Source organism: Doryrhamphus excisus, linkage group LG11, assembly GCF_037039965.1.
Source record: "Doryrhamphus excisus strain RoL-2023G ecotype Guam linkage group LG11, RoL_Dexc_Guam_v1.1, whole genome shotgun sequence".
NCBI lineage: Eukaryota > Metazoa > Chordata > Actinopteri > Syngnathiformes > Syngnathidae > Doryrhamphus > Doryrhamphus excisus.
Window position 1 is genome coordinate 12,091,115 of NC_136367.1, and position 21,822 is coordinate 12,112,936.

At 41.2% G+C, this 21,822-nt stretch overlaps 1 protein-coding gene across 2 annotated transcripts in view; it reads left to right on the forward strand.

Annotated features, from left to right (window-relative positions):
* Positions 1 to 21,822, forward strand: part of LOC131140628 (contactin-associated protein-like 4) — a 106,347-nt gene that overhangs the window by 56,003 nt on the left and 28,522 nt on the right. The window contains exons 5-11 of one of the 2 annotated variants that reach the window (XM_058091233.2): positions 1,906 to 2,109; positions 6,464 to 6,639; positions 6,727 to 6,858; positions 11,145 to 11,412; positions 13,880 to 14,035; positions 15,400 to 15,571; positions 20,114 to 20,220. In XM_058091233.2, the coding sequence (XP_057947216.2) occupies positions 1,906 to 2,109; positions 6,464 to 6,639; positions 6,727 to 6,858; positions 11,145 to 11,412; positions 13,880 to 14,035; positions 15,400 to 15,571; positions 20,114 to 20,220 (1,215 nt within the window). Of the gene's footprint in view, positions 1 to 1,905; positions 2,110 to 6,463; positions 6,859 to 11,144; positions 11,413 to 13,879; positions 14,036 to 15,399; positions 15,572 to 20,113; positions 20,221 to 21,822 lie in introns of both variants that reach the window. The other variant, XM_078794752.1, reaches the window with a different exon arrangement.

A 21,822-nucleotide genomic window follows, 5' to 3' on the forward strand; every position in this document is an offset into this window, starting at 1 on the left:
GAGAGACGGCGCTTTCATGTCTTTGATGTCTTTACGTAGCAAAGAGTGCAAGTTAATGTTTGCAAGAAAAATAAAGTTTTCTCCCAAATTCAACATTCCTGGTGACCCCGACGTGATGAAGTTTTCCGCTTTAGCGGCCATGCTCAACGCTGCAACAACATGGTAGTAGCGAGAGTCGTCGTCATCCACGCCGCAGACGGCGAACTGTGCCTCTCCGCCTGTGCGAACCACGCCGCGGCTGCTGATTCCCAGAACTCCGGCAATTTTAGGGTGGGCGTTTGTAGCCATGTTCGCTGTAGCTCCGAACACTTCGGGACTACTGTTGGGGTCACCAGTGAAGCATCGAAGAACTGCAGTCTGAGGCGGAGTGTCGAATTTGGGAGAAAACTTAAGACATGAAAACCCCCAAGGAAGACCTGCAGGCATCGTCGGCCGAGCTGGTGTACGGGCAGGTCTTGCGTGTCCCCCGGGACTTCGGTTGTCCCCGCACGCACCGACGATTTTGACTATAGGTGAATTCTGGGTGAGGCTTGTGTAGTGGTAGGTTACCGGGACATAATTCACCCCCGGAACGATCGATAGGGGAGGGGTTGCCACCCGGAGGGGTGGGCGCAAGGGACGGGGGTTTTCCGCTTCCTGTTGTGGTTGAGAGACGGCGCTTTCATGTCTTTCATGTCTTCACATAGCAAAGAGTGCAAGTTAATGTTTGCAAGAGAAATAAAGTCATTCATTCATTCATTTTCTCCCGCTTTTTCCTCATGAGGGTCGCGGGGGTGCTGGAGCCTATCCCAGCTGTCTTTTTCTCCCTAATTCGACACTCCGCCTCAGACTCCAGTTCTTCGGCGCTTCACACACCTTTTTAATCAGGCTTTTAACTCGTATTTTTAAACTTTTCTTACGTTTTTATCTTTTTAGTCCTATTTTATGCTTTTAGTCTTTCGCTTTTAACTCCAGTGTTTCCTCAGGGGGAGGGGTCCTCCACACTGGGGGCTGTGTCGGGTCTGCTGAGGGGGTGCCGTCCTTGGGTCCCTTCGACCCGGCCGGCTGGGGGTTCCTCATTTTGATGTGGGGGTCCGCCCGTCTGTCGGAGTCAGGGGGCCCGGGTGCTGGTCTGCGGCTCCTCCCAGTGTGGACGGCCCCAAAGGTGCCGTTTCCTTGATCCTCAGTGCCATGCCATGTCTCCCTACTGTGTGTGATTTTGTGTGTGTGTGTGTGCCTAGTATGGAGGGTGGGAGGGAGGGGCTTTCTTAGTAATTTTAGTTTTTCCTTGTAATTGTGGTAATTGTTTTTAATTCTGTACAGCACTTTGTGTTGCATGTCTTTGCAGGAAAAGTGCTCTACAAATAAAGTTGATTTGATTTGAGATGACTCCTTTTCTTGTGGACTGGATGGCGTCTTCAGTTTTTCATTCTCACCTCAGTCACCAATAGCGACAAGCACTGTTTCACACAAGTCAGCATTTTTTTTTTCCGAAGGCGATCCATAAAGCAAAGACAAATCAGACTTTTAATTCATTCCCGTGCTGTTCTGTTATTCCCGTTGGCTCACATGTATTTATTTTCACATAAATATGACCTCCTATTTTAAAGTGAGCATTGTATTTTTTAAAGATGCAGTAGAATAGGTGGAAAGTTTATGCCATTAGTTTTTGCTGCACATAAATGTAAGCGAACATTAAGTCTTCTTGAGTCCAAATCCACAGAGACCGAAGCGCCCCCTGTTCTTTGAATGATTCACTGGGATAATAATGGAAAACCATACCAGCTAAAGTAATTCCTAACAACACACGCTGCAGGCTACTTCCTGTACCGCCAATTCATGGAATCATTTATTCAGATAAATGTCTTTCCATTGAGCCGCCAACACATTAAGATCCTGACTTTGTCTCCTGTTGTGTCCTCCCAGCCTCTGAGGTGATGTCTCTGGACGGCGGCAGCGATCTGGTGTACAGGTGGAGTGGCGAGGCGAGACGAGCGCCCGTTGAGGTGGTCTCGCTGAAGTTTAAGAGCCTGAGGAATTGTGGGGTGCTGCTGCATGCCGAGGGACCGTCAAGACTCGGCTTCAGTCTGGAGCTGGAGGGAGGGAAGGTGCGGCTTTTGCTCAGAGAAGGTACGACAACACATATATATATATATATATATATGGCTGTGCTTGAATTTAAAGTGAAGGGGGGGGGTGTCTGTCACCTGGCAGACACCCCCCCTCCCCACACATGTACAGGTCTTATGTTACACAAATGGGGAAAATTGTCTTTTTGTTAGGGCGTAGGCATCAAAATAGCTGCAGTGTCCTGATGACATGCATTGTTAGCTAGCTCATATTAACTTTTTTCTTGGGTTTTATATGTATAAATAATATGTGTTTGTGTATATAAATATAATAAGATATGTGAATGAGATACAATAATATATAATATATAATATATAATATATAATATATAATATATAATATATAATATATAATATATAATATATAATATATAATATATAATATATAATATATAATATATAATGTATAATATATAATAGCAATATAACAGCATCATAATAAATGAATAAAATAATGAATCAATAAAATAAATAAGAATGTTTGATGTATTGCATCTGATTAGACCAGGCTGGCGTACATAATGAAAAATTTACTTCATATTTTTGTCTGTTGCGTGCAAAAAAAAATGTCTGTAATATCCTCCCTATGTTATGCAAAGATTTGCTCCAATTATTCCCCCACAAAGCTCATATTACTGCAGATATTAACCTCTGATTCATTGTTTAATTTCAACCGTGATGCTTTTGTCATTAAGTTGGTACACAGTCAAGTGAAACTTGGGGAGTAATATTTGATATTGCCGTATGTGCAATAATATCATTTGTGCTGTGGTCGCTGTCTGTTTTTATTTCCTGCCTTTTTGCCTGAAATTCATGTTTTTTTTTAGTCTGATGCAGCACTTCCAGCTGCCTTATGACCTTATGAGTTTCTTTATATGAATTATGCATATTTCAGTCGCTTGAGTTCACTTTTATAAGTCCTCTTTTCTCTTGTCCACTTAAAAAACATTATCTTACAGATTGTTGTTATTTCTTTCGCTGGAAAAAACAAGTGTAGAAATTAGAGTCACAGATGATCCGTGTTGTTTCCTGGAGTCACTGAACGTTCCGGGCCTTAGTACAGACACCCTCATCCAGGCGACCCAACCCAGGCTGACCCTGCATGCTAGCGCCATTCCTTCCGCCCCCCACTGCTGTCCCCTCTTCGACTAGAGCCATCTGGATGCTTTCTCTGCAGCCTCCACGTTGTAGTTGATGGCTCTTTTGTGGTTGACGCCCGCCCTGCCCAACGTGCCTTGCCTAGGCCTTGCTCAGAGACAGGCTGGCACATCCCCGACAGCCAACCTCCACTGGCGTACATCTGGTCCTCAACCATTCCTCATCCAGCTTCTGGTTCTGCTTCTCCCTCTTTCTCCATCCCCTCCTTCCAAGGAACTGTTAGCTCCAGGAAGACCAGTTGTATCTATCCATCCATCCATCCATCCATCCATCTCTCCCTCTCTTCTCTCCCCCCTCCATCGATCCATCCCTCCCCCCTCCCTCATCCATCCATCCCTCCCTCCCTCCCCCTCCTTCCCTTCTCTCCACCCTCCCTCCCCCTCCATCGATCCATCCCTCCTCCCCTCCATCCATCCATCCATCCATCCATCTCTCCCCCCTGTCTCTCTTCTCTCCCCCCTCCATTGATCCATCCTTCCCCCTCCATCCATCCATCCATCTATCCATCCATCTATCATCCATCTATCCATCCATCCATCCATCCATCTATCCACCTATCCATCTATCCATCTATCCATCTATCCATCCATCCATCCCTCCCGCCCTCCATCCCTCCATCCCTCCATCCATCCATCCATCCATCCACCCATCCACCCATCCATCTCTCCCCCCTCCCTCTTTTCTCTCCCCCCTCCATTGATCCATCCTCCCCCCCTCCATCCATCCATCCATCTATCCATCCATCTATCCATCTATCCATCTATCTATCCATCCATCTATCATCTATCCATCCATCCATCTCTCCATCCATCCATCCATCTATCCATCCATCCATCCATCCATCCATCCATCTATCCATCCATCTATCCATCTATCCATCTATCCATCTATCCATCTATCCATCTATCTATCCATCCATCTATCATCTATCCATCCATCCATCTCTCCATCCATCTAGCCATCCATCCATCCATCCATCCATCCATCCATCCATCCATCTATCCATCCATCTATCCATCTATCCATCTATCCATCTATCCATCTATCTATCCATCCATCTATCATCTATCCATCCATCCATCCATCCATCCATCCATCCATCCATCCATGTATAATCCAGTGTCAAGATGATGTTGATAATGTGGATGATGTGGATGATGTGGATGACGTGGATGATGTTGACGATGTGGATGATGTGGATGATGTGGATGATGTGGATGATGTGGATGACGTGGATGATGTGGATGATGTGGATGATGTGGATGATGTGGATGATGTGGATGACGTGGATGATGTGGATGATGTTGACGATGTGGACGATGTGGATGATGTGGATGATGTGGATGATGTGGATGATGTGGATGATGTGGATGATGTGGTGTGGAATGCCCAGCTACCTTTGCAGTTCAACTGTCATCACCCAGTCTCGGGCTGTGGGTACCACACCGACCAGCAGTTCTTGGGTGTTTTCTGTGGTCTTCTTTGACAAAATGAATGGCTCTGGTTGTCGTTTGGGTTCATCCACAGACCTGAATCCCCTTACTAGGCTTAGGAGAACATCATCGAGCCCCTGGTTAGGAATGATCCTCTAGGGGTTCCTCTTGTTTTTAATCCTGCAGTGTTTATGTGATTGCAGTATTTTTAATTTGCAGTATTTCCCCTTTGGATGTGTTTTCTGGCCTTTGTGTGCTTTTGGATCATTTCTGTGTTTGGAACATTTGGACGTTGTTGCGTGTTTACTCCTCTTGGCCACTGTGAGTCGTCAGTATCATGCAGCATAGTTCCATAATAAACCTTGGTAAATAATATTTCTCTGACACTGTCAATCAAATGTGAGTATTATTATTCATACCCTTCTGCAGTAACACAATCATTTTCAAAGTGGATCTTTTTAGGATTGTCAACTTGACAAACTCCATTGTGTGTGTGTGTGTGTGTGTGTACTCTCTTTGTTGATGAAGATGTTTTCTTCAACCATCAGAGGATAAATTTGTCCATCATCATCCTCCTCCTCCGCTTCCCTCAAGACCATCTAATACATTTTTAATGACTCCGTTCGGTTCTCGCAACAGTCCTTTGTCCCCGCAGAGCCCGACGCGCCTCGTCGAGGGAAATCCCAGCTGCTAATTTGGACCTACCAGCGCTCATCTATCATTTACCACGTTTTGCCGCGTTTCCTCTGTTCAGATTTGGTGTGTTGGTATATACGCGGAATCGGCTTTCAGATCTCGCAAGCTCCAGCGCGGAGATCTTATGTGGGCCCACATGAGATGATGATGATGCTGATGAGACAAGTCAACCCGGCTTTCAACCTTCTGTTGGGAGAACATTGTCATCATAAGAGAGAAAGTTTCTCTTGGACTAGTTGCTGTGGGAGACAATTTATAAAGTTTATTTTTGACTCAAAAATCTTTTCTTATGACAAATGATGGAACGCCAACCTTGTTTTTTTTGCTTTTATTGTTTTTTCCGTTTCATCTATTATATAGCACAGGATGTCTAAGATGCTTTAGCTTCTCTGAGGGACGGCTGGCCTACTCACACTTTTTAAATGTCTGTACGTCCCACAAAGAAAGAAAGGAAACACTGTTTTTTTTAACTACAGCACCCTCTGTTGGATCAGGTGGGGCACTGCCCTCACTTGCCCCTATTGCAGTAGCGTCCACTGTGGGATACATATTCAAAAATGATATTTTGTAAACCAACCCATGTAGATATGCTAATAAGTCATATAAATTCATTCATTCATTCATTTTGTACTGCTTATCCTCACGAGGGTCGCGGGGCGTGCTGGAGCCTATCCCAGCTGTCTTCGGGTGAGAGGCGGGGTACACCCTGGACTGGTGGCCAGCCAATCACAGGGCACATATAGACAAACAACCATTCACACTCACATTCATACCTATGGACAATTTGGAGTGGCTAATTAACCTAGCATGTTTTTGGAATGTGGGAGGAAACCGGAGTACTCGGAGAAAACCCACGCATGCACGGGGAGAACATGCAAACTCTACACAGAGATGGCCAAGGGAGGAATTGAACCCTGGTTGCCTAGCTGTGAGGTCTGTGCGCTAACCACTAGACGTCCGTGCCGCCTTTAACATTTTCTTGCTAAATGATATTTTTAGACTGTGCCGCAAATGGTTCCTGGGTCACACCTTGGACACCCCTGCCCTAATGCAAAATCCTTCTTCCAGCCTGGACTTCCTCCCCCGGATCACGTAACCTGGCCTTGCTGGGCAGCCTCCTGGACGATCAGCAGTGGCACCTGGTGACGCTGGAGTGTCACAGCACTCGGTGCAACCTCACCGTGGACCAGCACACAGAGACGGTGGACTTGCCTCCAGCATTCGACCGCTGGCACATCCAGCAGGTTGTTGAGGAAACGCCATCATCGCCATCATCTGTTGTTTTGACACATGTCATTCTTATTGTTTACGTCATGTTTGGTGTCTTCCAGTTGAGCGTGGGGGCACTGCCCACACCTGACCCCGGCAGTAAGAAGTTCCAAGGGTGCCTGGAGAACGTTGCGTACAACGACCAGAACCTGATTGAACTGGCCAGACGCAGCGACCGGCAAGTGACACTGACAGTGAGTCAATACATGTTGCATTTCCTAATAAGGGCAAGTGTCAAATGCTCGGACTATTCTGTGGAGATGACCTTCACGTTTGGTCTAATTGGCCTCAAATGGACACGGAAAAATAAAAATTAGAGAGAAAAAATGTAACATGTAGTGTTGGAAAAACTTTATGTTATTTATTGTTCCTCATTTAGTGTTGGTCTGGAGACCATGGTGCAACTTGCCTCCAAGTAGCTGCTTAATAATTGAACACAATTTTAACGACATATAGTCTAACATATCATTTTTTTAATTAAAGTGAAAATGCATTAAGGTACGCACTTTGGCCAAGTGGTGAGCAGGTTGACCTCACACCCATAGAGGTTTCTAAACTCGCTCTGGAGTTTGCATGTTCTACTCTGAATTGGTGGTTCTCAGCTGTTTTGGTTGTGGACAAGTCAAATTGCACATATATTGCGGGTGTATGCTGGAGCCTATCCCAGTTGACTATGAGCAAGAGGCACACCTCCAAATATGATAATGACATATTTCTTCATATTCACATAAACAGCTTAAAATAGCATAAAATGCAAGAAGTGCTATACAAATGAATGGGTGGATGGATTACATCAAAGGGATACTTTTTTTTGTCATGATGTTGTATGACAACATCTCCATCAACAGTGTAGTGCATCAATGGTGATTTACCTCCTACTTGAGCCCAGTATTGGTTAGATTTTGGTAATGAGGAACATATTTCAAGTTAGTTGCATTTAAAGGGGACGTATTATCCTTCTTCCCCTTTTTCTGACCTATAAATGTAGTTAGAATGTTGTATTCTCGTTTTAAACGATGCCAAAGTTTCAGATAATGAGGTTTGTGCTCTGACTGCATATATCCGTATATCTCTGTATACTCTGTAATCCGTATATGGGCGTGCCCTGGTACAAGCTGTCGGCTGTTCAAAATGAGTGGAACCAATCACAGCAGAGCCCAAAGGCGTGAATAAATTAAAACAGACCGTTTTGTAAATCCAACGAAATACAGCTGGAATAGGTGCAGATTCTGCACCTAGATTCTGGAAGATCTAGAAAGCTTTCTGTGCGGGTTATTGTGTGTAGCTGCTCTATAGGAGTCCACAACTCAATCCAAAGTGCTGAAAATGAGCATAATAGTTCTCCCTTAAGCAAAGAGTTTGCCTTCTCAAAAGTTGAAAAGAGTAGCATCACAAAAAGGCCTCCTTGACCTCCTGGTCGTGGAACTCTAGACTGGAAGTGGGATTCCCCACCTCTGAGGTCCTTCTCAAGGTTTATTTTTCCCCAAATGAGCCAATCACAAGGCACATATAGACAAACAACCATTCACACTCACATTCATACCTATGGACAATTTGGAGTCGCTAATTAACCTAGCATGTTTTTGGAATGTGGGAGGAAACCGGAGTACCCGGAGAAAACCCACGCATGCACAGGGAGAACATGCAAACTCCACACAGAGATGGCCGAGGGTGAGATTGAACTCGGGTCTCCTAGCTTGAGGTCTATACGCTAACCACTCGACCGCCGTGCAGCCCCTCATTTGTTTACTCTGGTGCAAACAAGTTCCCATGCCGCTGTTTTTCATATTATCTCTAATTTATGCATCCATAGTCTCACACAAAGTTGAATTTTTTCATTATATTAATTACACAGACGTGAATTTTCCTCACTTGGGTGTTAAAAAAATATTCGAGCCTTGCTAAGGGAGCCACAACAAAGAGGCTGAAGAGCCACATGCAGCTCTGGAGCCACGGGTTGCAGGCCCCTGCCGTAGGAGGACGTCGCCGCCTTCTGCGGGAGTAGCCGCTGCCATTGCAGACAATGTACTTTTAAACTCCCAATGACCTCAATCCTCCCCTGCCTTACCCCTGTGAGATGGTTGATTGCAAGGTTTACCAGCCTATGATGATATTGGGCTGATTATTACCGGTGGTCGATAGTATGGTAATGGTAATGGTTTAATTTCATTTGAACATGCATCAGATTCCAATTGAGTGCATCCCATAATCAGTTCACAGTTCCACATGTCCAAAAGGAGTAGGAAGAAGCAAAGCTTATTAAATCCTACCCCTCCATCTGGTACTTTTACAATCACTAACTGTTACATTTGTTCACTTCCTGCTTTCCATAATACAGTTTAAGGTTTTTTTTAATTTTATTTATTATTTTTGTGTTTTGTTTTTATTGTTTCTTGAATTGGCTCATCGTTGTGCATTGTTTGAGGTCCTTACTCAATCCATTCCATAGTTTGATTCCACATACTGAAATGCTATGGCTAGCATAACGTAGTCCTAGCATAGAAGTGTTTCAAATGTACTTCTTCCCTGAGATCATATTTCTCCTCTCTTGTAGAGAAGTATTGGATGACATTTTTAGCTAATTGCTTATTTTAGCTAATTATGCATTATTTTAGCTGTTTGAAGATGAACTATATCAGCAAGTTGAAGTATTTGTCATTTTAGAAATAAGGAGTTAGTATTATGAATTATCCTTACTGACCTTTTTTGCAGTACATTTAGCGAGTGAAGATTGCTTTTATAGTTATTAGCCCATATTTCCACACAATAAGTAAGATATGGTAGAACCAGAGAGCAATAAAGAGTGCAGGACTGATTTCTGATTATTGAGTATTGGCCATCTCTAATTATATTATAATAAATATTAAATTATTTATTATATTGCATCCTGAAGGGATCAGGCCGTGTGTGGAAAAGTATTTTTACTTGACTGAAATACACAAACAGCGGTGCTGCCATGTGCTAGATGTACAAATGATGCTGTGCTGAATGAATTGAACCAAACGGTGTTGTTGTCTTATTTGGTGTTTATTGTATCAAGTAAAAGCAAGTAAAAGCTCTCTCTATCTGCAATGATAGTACTTGTACTACGGATTACTTTTGTCCTCGCTGGGATTTTGTTGGTTCCCGTATCGGCTTTGTGATAAATGAGGCAAGGGCAAAGGAGTGTAAAGTCTCTCAGTATAACGCCTCTATATTGGACATTTGGAGCTTTCTATATTCATGCTGGCGTCTCATTGGGGAGAGCAGAGGTGCTGAAGCGTTTCCACTGAGAAAGGGTGCAGACAAAACATGAAGACTAGAGGAAGAAGTGGAGGTGTTCACATGCTTGGTTAACGCTCCATTAGAAGCTGGGAAAGTTCAAGAAAATGGCCTATGGTCTGCACAAATACATTTCAACTGCACCATAAGGACCATCAAGACCAGGGGTCTCAAACTCAATTTACTTGGGGGCCACTGGACCTCGGGTCTGGGTGAGACTGGGCCGCATCAGGTTTTCCAAAAAAAAACAACACATTTATTAAAAACATTTTAAAAACTTCGCTTTGGTTCCAATTTTCTACAATAAAAGCTCTGATAAAACATTCCACTGTTCTCAAATATCTTACTTTTTATTTTTCTACACAAAATAAGATGAAAAATTAATAAACAAATCAAGAATGAAGAAAATCACTCAATCAGTAATAAATAAATATAATAATAATAAAACGGCAAATAATAAAAACTTAAGAAACCACATATAGTTGGTGGGTAGACAAATTATTTTTTCAGATTAAAATGAACAAAGCATTATTAGAGCCCTGTAGACATGACAAAACACGACTATAGTCACATTTATACTCTTTTTATTTACAACATATTGCGCAACTGCAGGGTCTTGAGACACATGGTAACTCGCAAACTAGAGAGCTAGCGACCTAAACGGTAGCCTTCAGGTTATTTCCTTTAAACTTAAATAGCCAAAAACGTACCACTTCCACACGGATAGGGAATATAACTATTAACAGTTATTTAACCTTTAACATGAACATTAATCAAACATAATAATTTTTTCTGGGTACATGATACCATACAGCATCCATATCAAACTTGCGCGGGCCGCACTAACATTAAACTTTCATATCAAAGCGGGGACCTCAAACGAGTGTCCTGCGGGCCACATTTGGCCCGCGGGCCGCGTGTTTGAGACCCCTGATCAAGACCTTTTTAGGTTTGGTCTGTGAGGTTCTGGTCCAAACAAGAGCATCCCACAACATACACTTGCTCTCTTTCATTTGACCTTCTCACTTTGCTTGGCTAATGGTATTCCGAGCTTAGCTGTTATCATTATGCCGATGTCCTCTTTAAGGAGACTCGCTGATGAGATCACGACGACCTGTGGTCACATGGACACGCCCCCAGCAGCTGATTAATATTCATCTTTTCCTGTTGCTTTATATCATCGCTAATCACACATATCTCCCCCCTCTCTCCTTCTCAGGGCAATGTCACCTTCGCCTGCGCCGAGCAGCTTTCCGTCGCTGTGACGTTCCCGGGGCCACGCAGTTTCCTCCATTTGCCGGGGGTAACGGCCGCCGCGCCCGGGGTGTTGTCTGTGAGCTTCCAGTTCAGGACGTGGAACGAGGCGGGGCTGCTGCTCACCTCGGAGCTGGCTCGGCAAGGGGGTGTGCTGTGGCTGTACCTGAGCGAGGCCCGGCTGAGGCTTCACATTGAAAAGGGCGGCAGGGTGCTGCTGGACATCAGGGCCGGTCAGAACCTTGACCTTTCAACTCTTTTCAAGTTGTTGCTTACAGTCTATTTTTTAACTATACCAGGGGTGTCCAATTAAAATTGAGTAAGGTCCGTTCATGCAATTTCTTGCACCACATCCTAGAGCCAGTGCTTCTCAAATAGTGGTGTGGGGGCTCTGAGGGGGCGCAGTGACTGTCAGGGGGGCATGATTCAGGGAGGACTTTCCTGTAGCGTTTTGCTGTTTTCAGTTTCAAGGTCAGTCTGTACAGTATAGATCAGGGGTCTCAAACATGCGGCCCGCGGGCCAAATGTGGCCCGCAGGAAACTAGTTTGAAGCCCCCGCCTTGATATGAAAGTTTAACGTTAGTGCGGCCCGCGCAAGTTTGATATGGATGCTGTATGGTATCATGTACCCAGAAAAAATTATTACGTTTGATTAATGTTCATGTTAACTGTTAATAGTTATCCTCCCTATCCGTGTGGAAGTGGTAAGTTTTTGGCTATTTAAGTTTAAAGGAAATAACTTGAAGGCTACCATATAGGTCGCTAGCTCTCTAGTTTGCGACCCTGCAGTTGCGCAATATGTTGTAAATAAAAAGAGTATAAATGTGACTATAGTCGTGTTTTGTCATGTCTACAGGGCTCTAATAATGCTTTGTTCATTTTAATCTGAAAAAAATAATTTGTCTACCCACCAAATATATGTGGTTTCTTAAGTTTTTATTATTTGCCGTTTTATTATTATTATTATATTTATTTATTACTGATTGATTGATTTTCTTTATTCCGGATTTGTTTATTTATTTTTCATCTTATTTTGTGCAGAAAAATAAAATTCAAGATATTTGAGAACAGTGGAATGTTTTATCAGAGCTTTTATTGTAGAAAATTGGAACCAAAGCACTGAAAAAGTTTGTATATTTTTCCGTTTTTAATGAATGCGTTTTTTTGGGGGGGAAAACCTGATGCGGCCCAGCCTTGCCCAGACCCTAGCTCCAGTGGCCCCCAGATAAATTGAGTTTGAGACCCCTGGTATAGATAAATCAACAGATAATATCAGTGTCACTATCGTATTTTAAATTGGGACTGGTGGGGGGTTAAAATATTTGTCCCCCAATGGGGGCATGACAGAATTTAATTGAGAACCACTGCCCTACCAAGACTCATTTTTACAGCAGGCGACGTCCTCCTACGACTTATATGTACAGTATAATTAATGACATTAACCCTTAGATGCATGAGTGACTGGACCCTACACTCTTCCATAAGTGGGTCAAAAATGACCCATACTAGATTCAATGCGTTTTTATGCCAATTTTGTCATTATGTTTTGCAATAATCACTTGTATGATATTTAGTATTATATTTAGGACCACACAAGAATGATTTCATCCAGCATCTGTAAACAAATGCCCAACAATACATATAGTAATGTTAGCCAGCTAGTGTCAGATAGTTATAAAGTAGGCTAATTTGTTGATAATACTAACAGTCATGAAAGACACATACACAATATTATATACTTGTTATACTAATAATACTTGTATTAGCACTTTATGTGTAAAATAATCTTCCTGAGGGGTGACACGTGTGGTCTACAGTTAATTTATTCCTGACAGCCAAAGTTGATAAGAATCAAAGGTTCCTATTGGATTCCATAGAAAATGCATGCGGGTCATTTTTGACCCACTTATGGAAGGTTGGGGTAGTAACACAAAAACTACAATTTCTTTAAATGTATAAAAGGTAAGTTAAAAAATGTGAATGGTATGATAGCAAAAACATGTTTTTTGAGGAATACCTGGAATATGAATTAATGAAAAATTTTCATTATGAAGATATTTCAAGAAAACAACCTGACCGGGTCATTTTTGACCCACTTATGGAAGGTTGGGGTAGTAACACAAAAACAAAATTTTCTTAAAATTTATAAAAGGTAAGTTAAAAATTGTAATGGCATGATAGCAAAAACATGTTTTTTGAGGAATACCTGGAATATGAAATAATGAAAAATTTTCATTACGAAGATATTTCAAGAAAACAACCTGACCGGGTAATTTTTGACGACACTTATGGAAGGTTGGGGTAGTAACACAAAAACTAAAATTTCTTGAAATTTATAAAAGGTAAATTAAAAATGTGAATGGTATGATAGCAAAAACATGTTTTTTGAGGAATACCTGGAATATGAAATAATAAAAAATTTTCATTACAAAGATATTTTAAGAAAACAACCTGACCGGGTCCTTTTTGACCCACTTATGGAAGGTTGGGGTAGTAACACAAAAACTAAAATTTATTAAAATTTATTAAAGGTAAGTTAAAAATGTGAATAGTGTGATTGCAAAAACATGTTTTTTGAGGAATACCTGGAATATGAAATAATGAAAAATAATGAATAAAATAATGAATAATGAAAAACACTTATGCATCTAAGGGTTAACCAAGGTTCTATTATATTTGTATAATTTGTATGCTTCTTAGGATCTGGTCTCAATGACGGTCAGTGGCATTCAGTGGAGCTGAAGTCCAGACGAGGTCACCTGACCATCAGCGTGGACAAAGACGAAGGTGGTGGCAGCATTGCTCATTCCAACCCTTTGTTTCCTGTTGGTACTGAGAAGAACCTGTTCTTTGGTGGTAAGTCCATGTCTGATAACTAAGGGATGTGAATCTCAGCACTGAGGACGATTCCATACACATCTCCATGCACTGCCAGCGATACCATACTTTAACCATACATGGAATTTTCTGGCGACACAATACGATACGATGCGATAATCATTTAGTTCAAATCAACTCAATCCGATATGATATGGTGCAATTTCTTGCGATGTGATGCAATTCAACATGATGCAAATAAGCAAAGGGAAAAAATGTAATTCAGTATGGTCCTACAAAAAGGATTTGGCTTTATTCCTTCTAGGCACTTGGCAGTAAATTCAACTAAAGTGCTGTTTGTCTTTTTTACTATACACCACTTCTTCATCATTCTTTTTGCCATCTTAAAACAGCAACAACTTTTCCAAAACAACTTTCCTCACAATTTCACATCTTTATGCAATTCCAATAGCAGTGGTTCAGTGGTGGAGTCAAACAATTCAACAATAATTACTGCTGTAAAAAATACAGTACAGCAACAACAAAGTTAAAGTGACACTTTCAACAGTGGAATCAATGTTTGTTTATATTCCTGTCTGCTAAACATACTGCTAATATGAATGAGCTAGCAGCTAGGCTAATACAGTAGTGAGGAGCAGAAAGTGGAAAACAACTTCTACCCTTTTAAAATTGGTTCACAATTCAGGAAGAAGCCAACTGCTCTGCTCGGGGTCAGTTTGCAGTGCTGCCGTTGTACGGCTTCTTAACACGGCATTCTTTGCAAATGACGAACGTTTTGTCGAGCTTTCATACGTTCTTTGAGAATCCGTAGTGTTTCCAAACATACCATTTAAACGTTGTGGGAGGGTTAAATATAGAAAGTTCCTGGCTGCTGCTTGCTACGAACGTCCATGCTGTTTTACTAGTAGTTGGATGTGCCTCACGGCTTCCGTCCGTATTCAATACAAAAGGCCAAATAATGATGGTGCATTCATGGCACCTGGGGAACAGCATATGGGGTGAAGTTGAACATTAATAAAACGGCGCTTGGATTTTACTGATACCCACAAATGAATCTCGATTTCCCCCGTCAATTGCATCCATACCCACTGAATGAGCCGATGCCGTCGCAATCAAGCGCATCGATGTATTGATTAATATCGATTAATATTGATTATTTATAAAACGTCGCTTGCATCGGATTTTACCGATACCCACGAATGCAACGCGATGAATCTAGATTTCACCCGTCAATTGCATCCATACCCAGTGAATGAGCCGATGCAGTCGCAATCACACGCATCGATGTATTGATTAATATTGATTAATATTGATTATTTGATTAACATTAACTTCTAGGATCAAGTAGTCCTGTTCACTGCACTGTGTGTCCATCTTTTGAGGTTGTCCTGTGGAGGACGTGAAGCAGGAATGCCGGAATCCTTTCAACACCTTCCAGGGTTGCATTCGCCAGCTGAGCCTCGACCAGCAGCAAGTGGATTTCATCCTGGTGCAGCAACAGAAGCTGGGAAACTACAGCGACCTCCTGATTGACATGTGCGGCATCATTGACAGGTGAAATGACGCAATATTCCGTCCATTCCGGGCCAAAGCGCAACTGATGCTTGTGTTTGGTCTGCCTGCATCGCCAAATGGTATGTCAATTAATGGAACGATAACAGCAATTATCAAACCTCCATGGTATTAATAGACATGTGGAAAGATGTATGTGTGACTGGAATAAAATGCGCCAACGTTTAACAAAGCAAGCGTATATCCTTGCCAGGTCAGGACTCCTCCATTGCACCTTAATTGCTTTATTAGCCGACAGAAGGCTAAAGCTCTGCATGGACAAACCGTATGACGCTCTGTGAACCCGCTGATTGAATTCTGAGCCTCTGGGAGACTTTCTTATATAAACGGCGGTGGAAAATGTAGTCGTCCAGTAGAGGGTCAATGTGGTAGTCATACCCCAGCAGAACCTATTACAGCAGTTGTGGGTTCTTATTGTTGCTTGTCATGGGGAAAAGCATACTGTTAACCCAAGTCACACGTCACAATTTAAAGTCAAATTATATGAAACTACTAGGACTTTTTACGATGTAAATAGTAATATATAGTATAATAGTAATATAATAGTAATATAGGTTTTTACTATGTAAAACCCTATAAAACAACACAGTTTTATCAGTTTAAAAAAAAACAACCTTAAACTGTATTATGGAAAGCAGGAAGTGAACAAATGTAACAGTTAGTGATTGTAAAAGTACCAGATGGAGGGGTAGGATTTAATAAGCTTTGCTTCTTCCTACTCCTTTTGGACATGTGGAACTGGGAACTGATTATGGGATGCACTCAATGGTAATCTGATGCATGTTCAAATGAAATTAAACCATTACCATTACCATTACCATTACCATTACCATTACCATTACCATTACCATTACCATTACCATTACCATTACCATAGAATCAATATCAGCTTGCCTTTCGTTGCTTTTGTAGTATAGTTAGTCAAAGTTACTATGCTCATCTTCAGCCCTTTGTATCGAGTTGTGGGCTCCTACAGAGCAGCTACACACAATCATTTTCTGGATCTTTCAGAATCTGCACCTATTCCAGTCCTATTTTCTTGGATTTCCAGAACAGTCTGTTTTAATTTATTCCACCCACAGCCCGCCTCTGGGCATGCTCACTCTGCTGTGATTGGTCTTCCCTATAAGGAAGTGACTGGATGGATGGAATCGGTGACTTCGTTCACAGCCACCCGAAACTTCCTTCAGGGTTCACGTCCAAACCTCATTGTCTGAAATTTTGGCATCGTTTAATACGAGAATACAACATTCTAGCTATATTTATAGGTCAGAAAAGTAGGGAAAGCATAATAGGTCCCCTTTAATTGTGTAGGACCGAAAGCAGATCATATGCAAAGTAACAATAGCAAAACATTTCAATGTATAGATATTATTATATAACATATTAGGTACTGTATATATTAGTTATAACATTTTTAAGTATAAAAGCAAAAGAAATATGTGGTCCTGGGACAGAGCCTTGAAGGACACATGTTTAATTGGAGCTAAGTAATTCAATACAGATAATAACACTAATGAAGAACTGAAGAACTAATGACAAAGGAACATCAATTAGAGTAGTTACTGAGGAACTAATAACGAAGGAACATACATTTAGTGTAGTTACTGAGGAACTAATTCCTAAGGAACATACATTTAGTGTAGTTACTGAGGAACTAATGGATAACTAATGAGGAACTCATGACTAAGGAACATACATTTAGAGTGGTTACTGAGGAACAAATGAAGAACTGAGGAACTAATGACAAAGGAACATCAATTACAGTAGTTACTGAGGAACTAATGATGAAGGGACATACATTTAGAGTAGTTACTGAGGAACTAATGATGAAGGAACATACATTTAGAGTATTTACTGAGGAATTAATGACTAAGGAACATACATTTAGGGTAGTTACTGAGGAACTGATGATGAAGGAACATACATTTAGAGTATTTACTGAGGAATTAATGACTAAGGAACATACATTTAGGGTAGTTACTGAGGAACTAATGACTAAAGAACATACATTTAGAGTAGTTACTGAGGAACTAATGACTAAAGAACATACATTTAGAGTAGTTACTGAGGAACTAATGACTAAGGAACATACATTTAGAGTAGTTACTGAGGAACTAATGCAGAAATAACAAGGAACTAATGACTAAGGACCATAGATTTAGAGTGGTCACTAACTAATGACTCAGGAATATACATTTAGAGTAGTTACTGATGAACTAATGGATAACTAATGAGGAACTAACGACTAAGGAACATACATTTAGAGTAGTTACTGAGGAACTCGTGAAGAACTGACGAGGAACTAATGACTAAGGAACATAAATTTAGAGTAGTTCCTGAGGAACTAATGACTAAGGAACATAAATTTAGAGTAGTTACTGAGGAACTCATGAAGAACTAACGAGAAACTAATGACTAAGGAACATACATTTAGAGTAGTTACTGAGGAACTAATGACTAAGGAACATAAATTTAGAGTAGTTACTGAGGAACTAATGACTAAGGAACATAAATTTAGAGTAGTTACTGAGGAACTCATGAAGAATTAACGAGGAACATACATTTAGAGTAGTTACTGAGGAACTAATGACTAAGGAACATAAATTTAGAGTAGTTACTGAGGAACTCATGAAGAACTAACAAGGAACTAATGACTAAGGAACATACATTTAGAGTAGTTACTGAGGAACTCATGAAGAACTAACGAGAAACTAATGACTAAGGAACATACATTTAGAGTAGTTACTGAAGAACTAATGAACATAAATTTAGAGTAGTTACTGAGGAACTAATGAAGAATTAACGAGGAACTAATGACTAAGGAACATACATTTAGAGTAGTTACTGAGGAACGAATGACTAAGGAACATAAATTTAGAGTAGTTACTGAGGAACTCATGAAGAACTAACGAGGAACTAATGACTAAGGAACATACTATTTCAATAAATACAGGCATCATGCTTGAATAGAACACTATTTACATAAACTTTAGACTCGCTTCTTTCATCAGAAAAAAGAGTTTGTTTCTAGCCTTTTGGGGTCTTTATAAATCGGCAAAGATAAAATCACCATAGTCCAGATTGGCATATACAGTGCATCCGGAAAGTATTCACAGCGCTTCACTTTTTTTACATTTTGCCATGTTACAGCCTCATTCCAAACTGAATTAAATTAATCTCTTACCTCAAAATTCTACACAAAATACTCCATTATGACAATGTGAAAACGTTTTTTTTTTACTTTTTTTGAATTTATTAAAAATAGAAAACTAAGAAATCACATTTACATAAGTATTCACAGCCTTTGCCATAAAGCTCAAAATTGAGCTCAGGTGCATCTTTTTTCCACTTTCCACGAAAGCCATCAGACCAGAGAATTTTGTTTCTCATGGTCTGAGAGTCATTCAGGTGCTTTTTGGCAAATTCCAGACGGGCTGCCATGTTCATTTTACTAAGGAGTGGCTTTCGTCTGGCCACTCTACCATACAGGCCTGATTGGTGGATTGCTGCAGAGATGGTTGTCCTTCTGGAAGGCTCTCCTCTCTCCACAGAGGAACGCTGGAGCTCTGACAGAGTGACCATCGGGGCCTTGGTCACCTCCCTGACTAAGGCCCTTCTTCCCCGATCGCTCAGTTTAGAAGGCCGGCCAGCTCTAGGAAGAGTCCTGGTGGTTCCAAACGTCTTCCATTTACGAATAATGGAGGCCACTGTGCTCATTGGGACCTTCAAAGCAGCAGAAATTTTTCTGTATCCTTCCCCAGATTTGTGCCTCAAGACAATCCTGTCTCGCAGGTCTACAGACAGTTCTTTTGACTTCATGCTTGGTGTTTGTGCTCTGACATGCACAGTCAACTGTGGGACCTTATATAGACAGTTATTATATTTCCAAATCATGTCCAATCAACTGAATTTACTGCAGGTGGACTCCAATTAAGCTGTAGAAAGATCTCAAGGATGATCAGAGGAAAAAAGATGCACCTGAGCTCAATTTTGAGCTTCATGGCAAAGGCTGTGAATACTTATGTATGTAAATGTGATTTCTTAGTTTTCTATTTTTAATAAATTAAAAAAAAGTAAAAAAAAAAACTTTTTCACATTGTCATAATGGAGTATTTTGTGTAGAATTTTGAGGTAAGAGATTAATTTAATTCAGTTTGGAATGAGGCTGTAACATGACAAAATGTAGAAAAAGTGAAGCGCTGTGAATACTTTCCGGATGCACTGTAAATATAATGGCTTCTAATGTGGCCCATGTCAGCAAATTTGGATGGAAGTTGACCATCATGAACACAAACACATAAATGTACACACAAATGTAGACACGTACTTGCGCAACTGCAAAGGATGTGACCAATGTTAGGAGGAGTAGATTTGGAGATGTCTTTAGGGGCAAAGAAGAAATCAAAGAGTTTGGATTTTTTCCCAAAATGAAAACCAAAAATAAAGCCAAAATAATTTACATCCTCCATATTGAAAGTATTCTATCAAAGCATTAAACAGCACGCTTGTGGTGTCTCTCAGGTGTTCCCCCAGTCGCTGTGAACACACCGGCCGCTGCAGTCAATCCTGGACACACTTCCACTGCAACTGCAGCGACAGCGGCTACAGCGGCGCCACCTGCCACAGCTGTAAGTCACTACATCTGCTAGCCCTAAATAAACGATGGCGGGCTTTGCAACCTCGGGCCAAGTCAGCAGCCTGGTGATGACTGCACTTTAGATCCAGTGGAGCCTTTTAAGTCATGATGGTGCACTTTTCGCTCAGATTTTGGCAGCATTCCTGCCACCTCCATGCCGGCTTTAAAGCTGCTTGGACTCAGTGCAGCTTTTTATTTGGATTATCTGCAATATTTCTTAAAGTCACATTGCTCAGCTCTTCAGCCAACAATGAGATTTACCTTCAGCTCATGCTGTTAAAGTTAGTCCTCCCATTTTTTCTCTTGCAATGAAGCCTCAACATTTTGGTCGCATGCTGCCCCCTGGATTCAGACACAAGTTATAACTTCAAAATCCACACTTCACTTCACTACAGAGGGACTGCTTTTTTTGATATGTTTCTCCTCACTAGTCACAAGGGAGACAGTCGTATGATTGACAGGATGTTGCTCTTTTATTGAGACAAGCAGAAACAGAGAGGCTCACTAAGCAGAGCACTTTAGTCCCAAAATAAAGAAATAAACACTAAAATGTTTGCTTTCATGGTAACCAGGACACGGAACAATAAGAGGCCGATGTGCATCCAGGTAAAAAAAACAAAAAAGAAAAAGAAAATGTATTCTTATTTGTAGTCTGTTCAGCTGTATCTCATGACTTGTGTTGCATTCACATAAAACTTGCACAACAACATTTGTGATTTTTTGCACAGCAGGATAAAACTTTGCCACATTTGATGCTAATGTCCGACAGCAAATGTCATTTTCACATGGCAACAAAGATGTCTCCTCACATGTAAATTACTAGCACGGCAAATTTCTAGTCTTTTATGATATAATTAGTTCCGTTAGTACAATACCCGGTTATTATGATAATCCTGTTACTACGATGCCCTTTTCATCTCCCGCCAGCCAATTTGGTCTGCTTATATCGATACAAAAGCAGCTTAAATCAATCTTTGCTTAAGGATTTCAATACCAAAAAAGAACACGGCGAATGGCTGCTTCCAGTCAACTTTATTTTTCACACTTCCACCACCAGAGCGCAGCACACACACCGATTCCCGCACTTCCTGGTTCACAGGTCATGCTCAACCCGCCCCACATAGCTGGCCAAACACATGCCTGCAACAGAAGAACCAACTGACATAGCATACACACCTATTCCAACGAAGACACAAGCGTACAAATACATGTATTTAATTGTGTTGTATTCAGATATCTTTTTATCGCTTGCAATAATCACTGTTTTTCATATGTGCATGCTGGCGTTCGTGGTTCTGTTGCAGGCATGTGTTTGGCCAGCTATGTGGGGCGGGTTGAGCATGACCTGTGAACCAGGAAGTGCGGGAATCGGTGTGTGTGCTGTGCTCTGGTGGTGGAAGTGTGAAAAATAAAGTTGACTGGAAGCAGCCGTTCGCTGTGTTCTTTTTTGGTATTGAAATCCTTAAGCAAAGATTGATTTAAGCTGCTCGACATTGTTCTATACTATAGAACAATGTTGAGTGCATTATTGCCCACTTTTAATGCAGTTCGGCGCAAGATCGGATATATGGATAGTCCGGTTATATCGGTATTT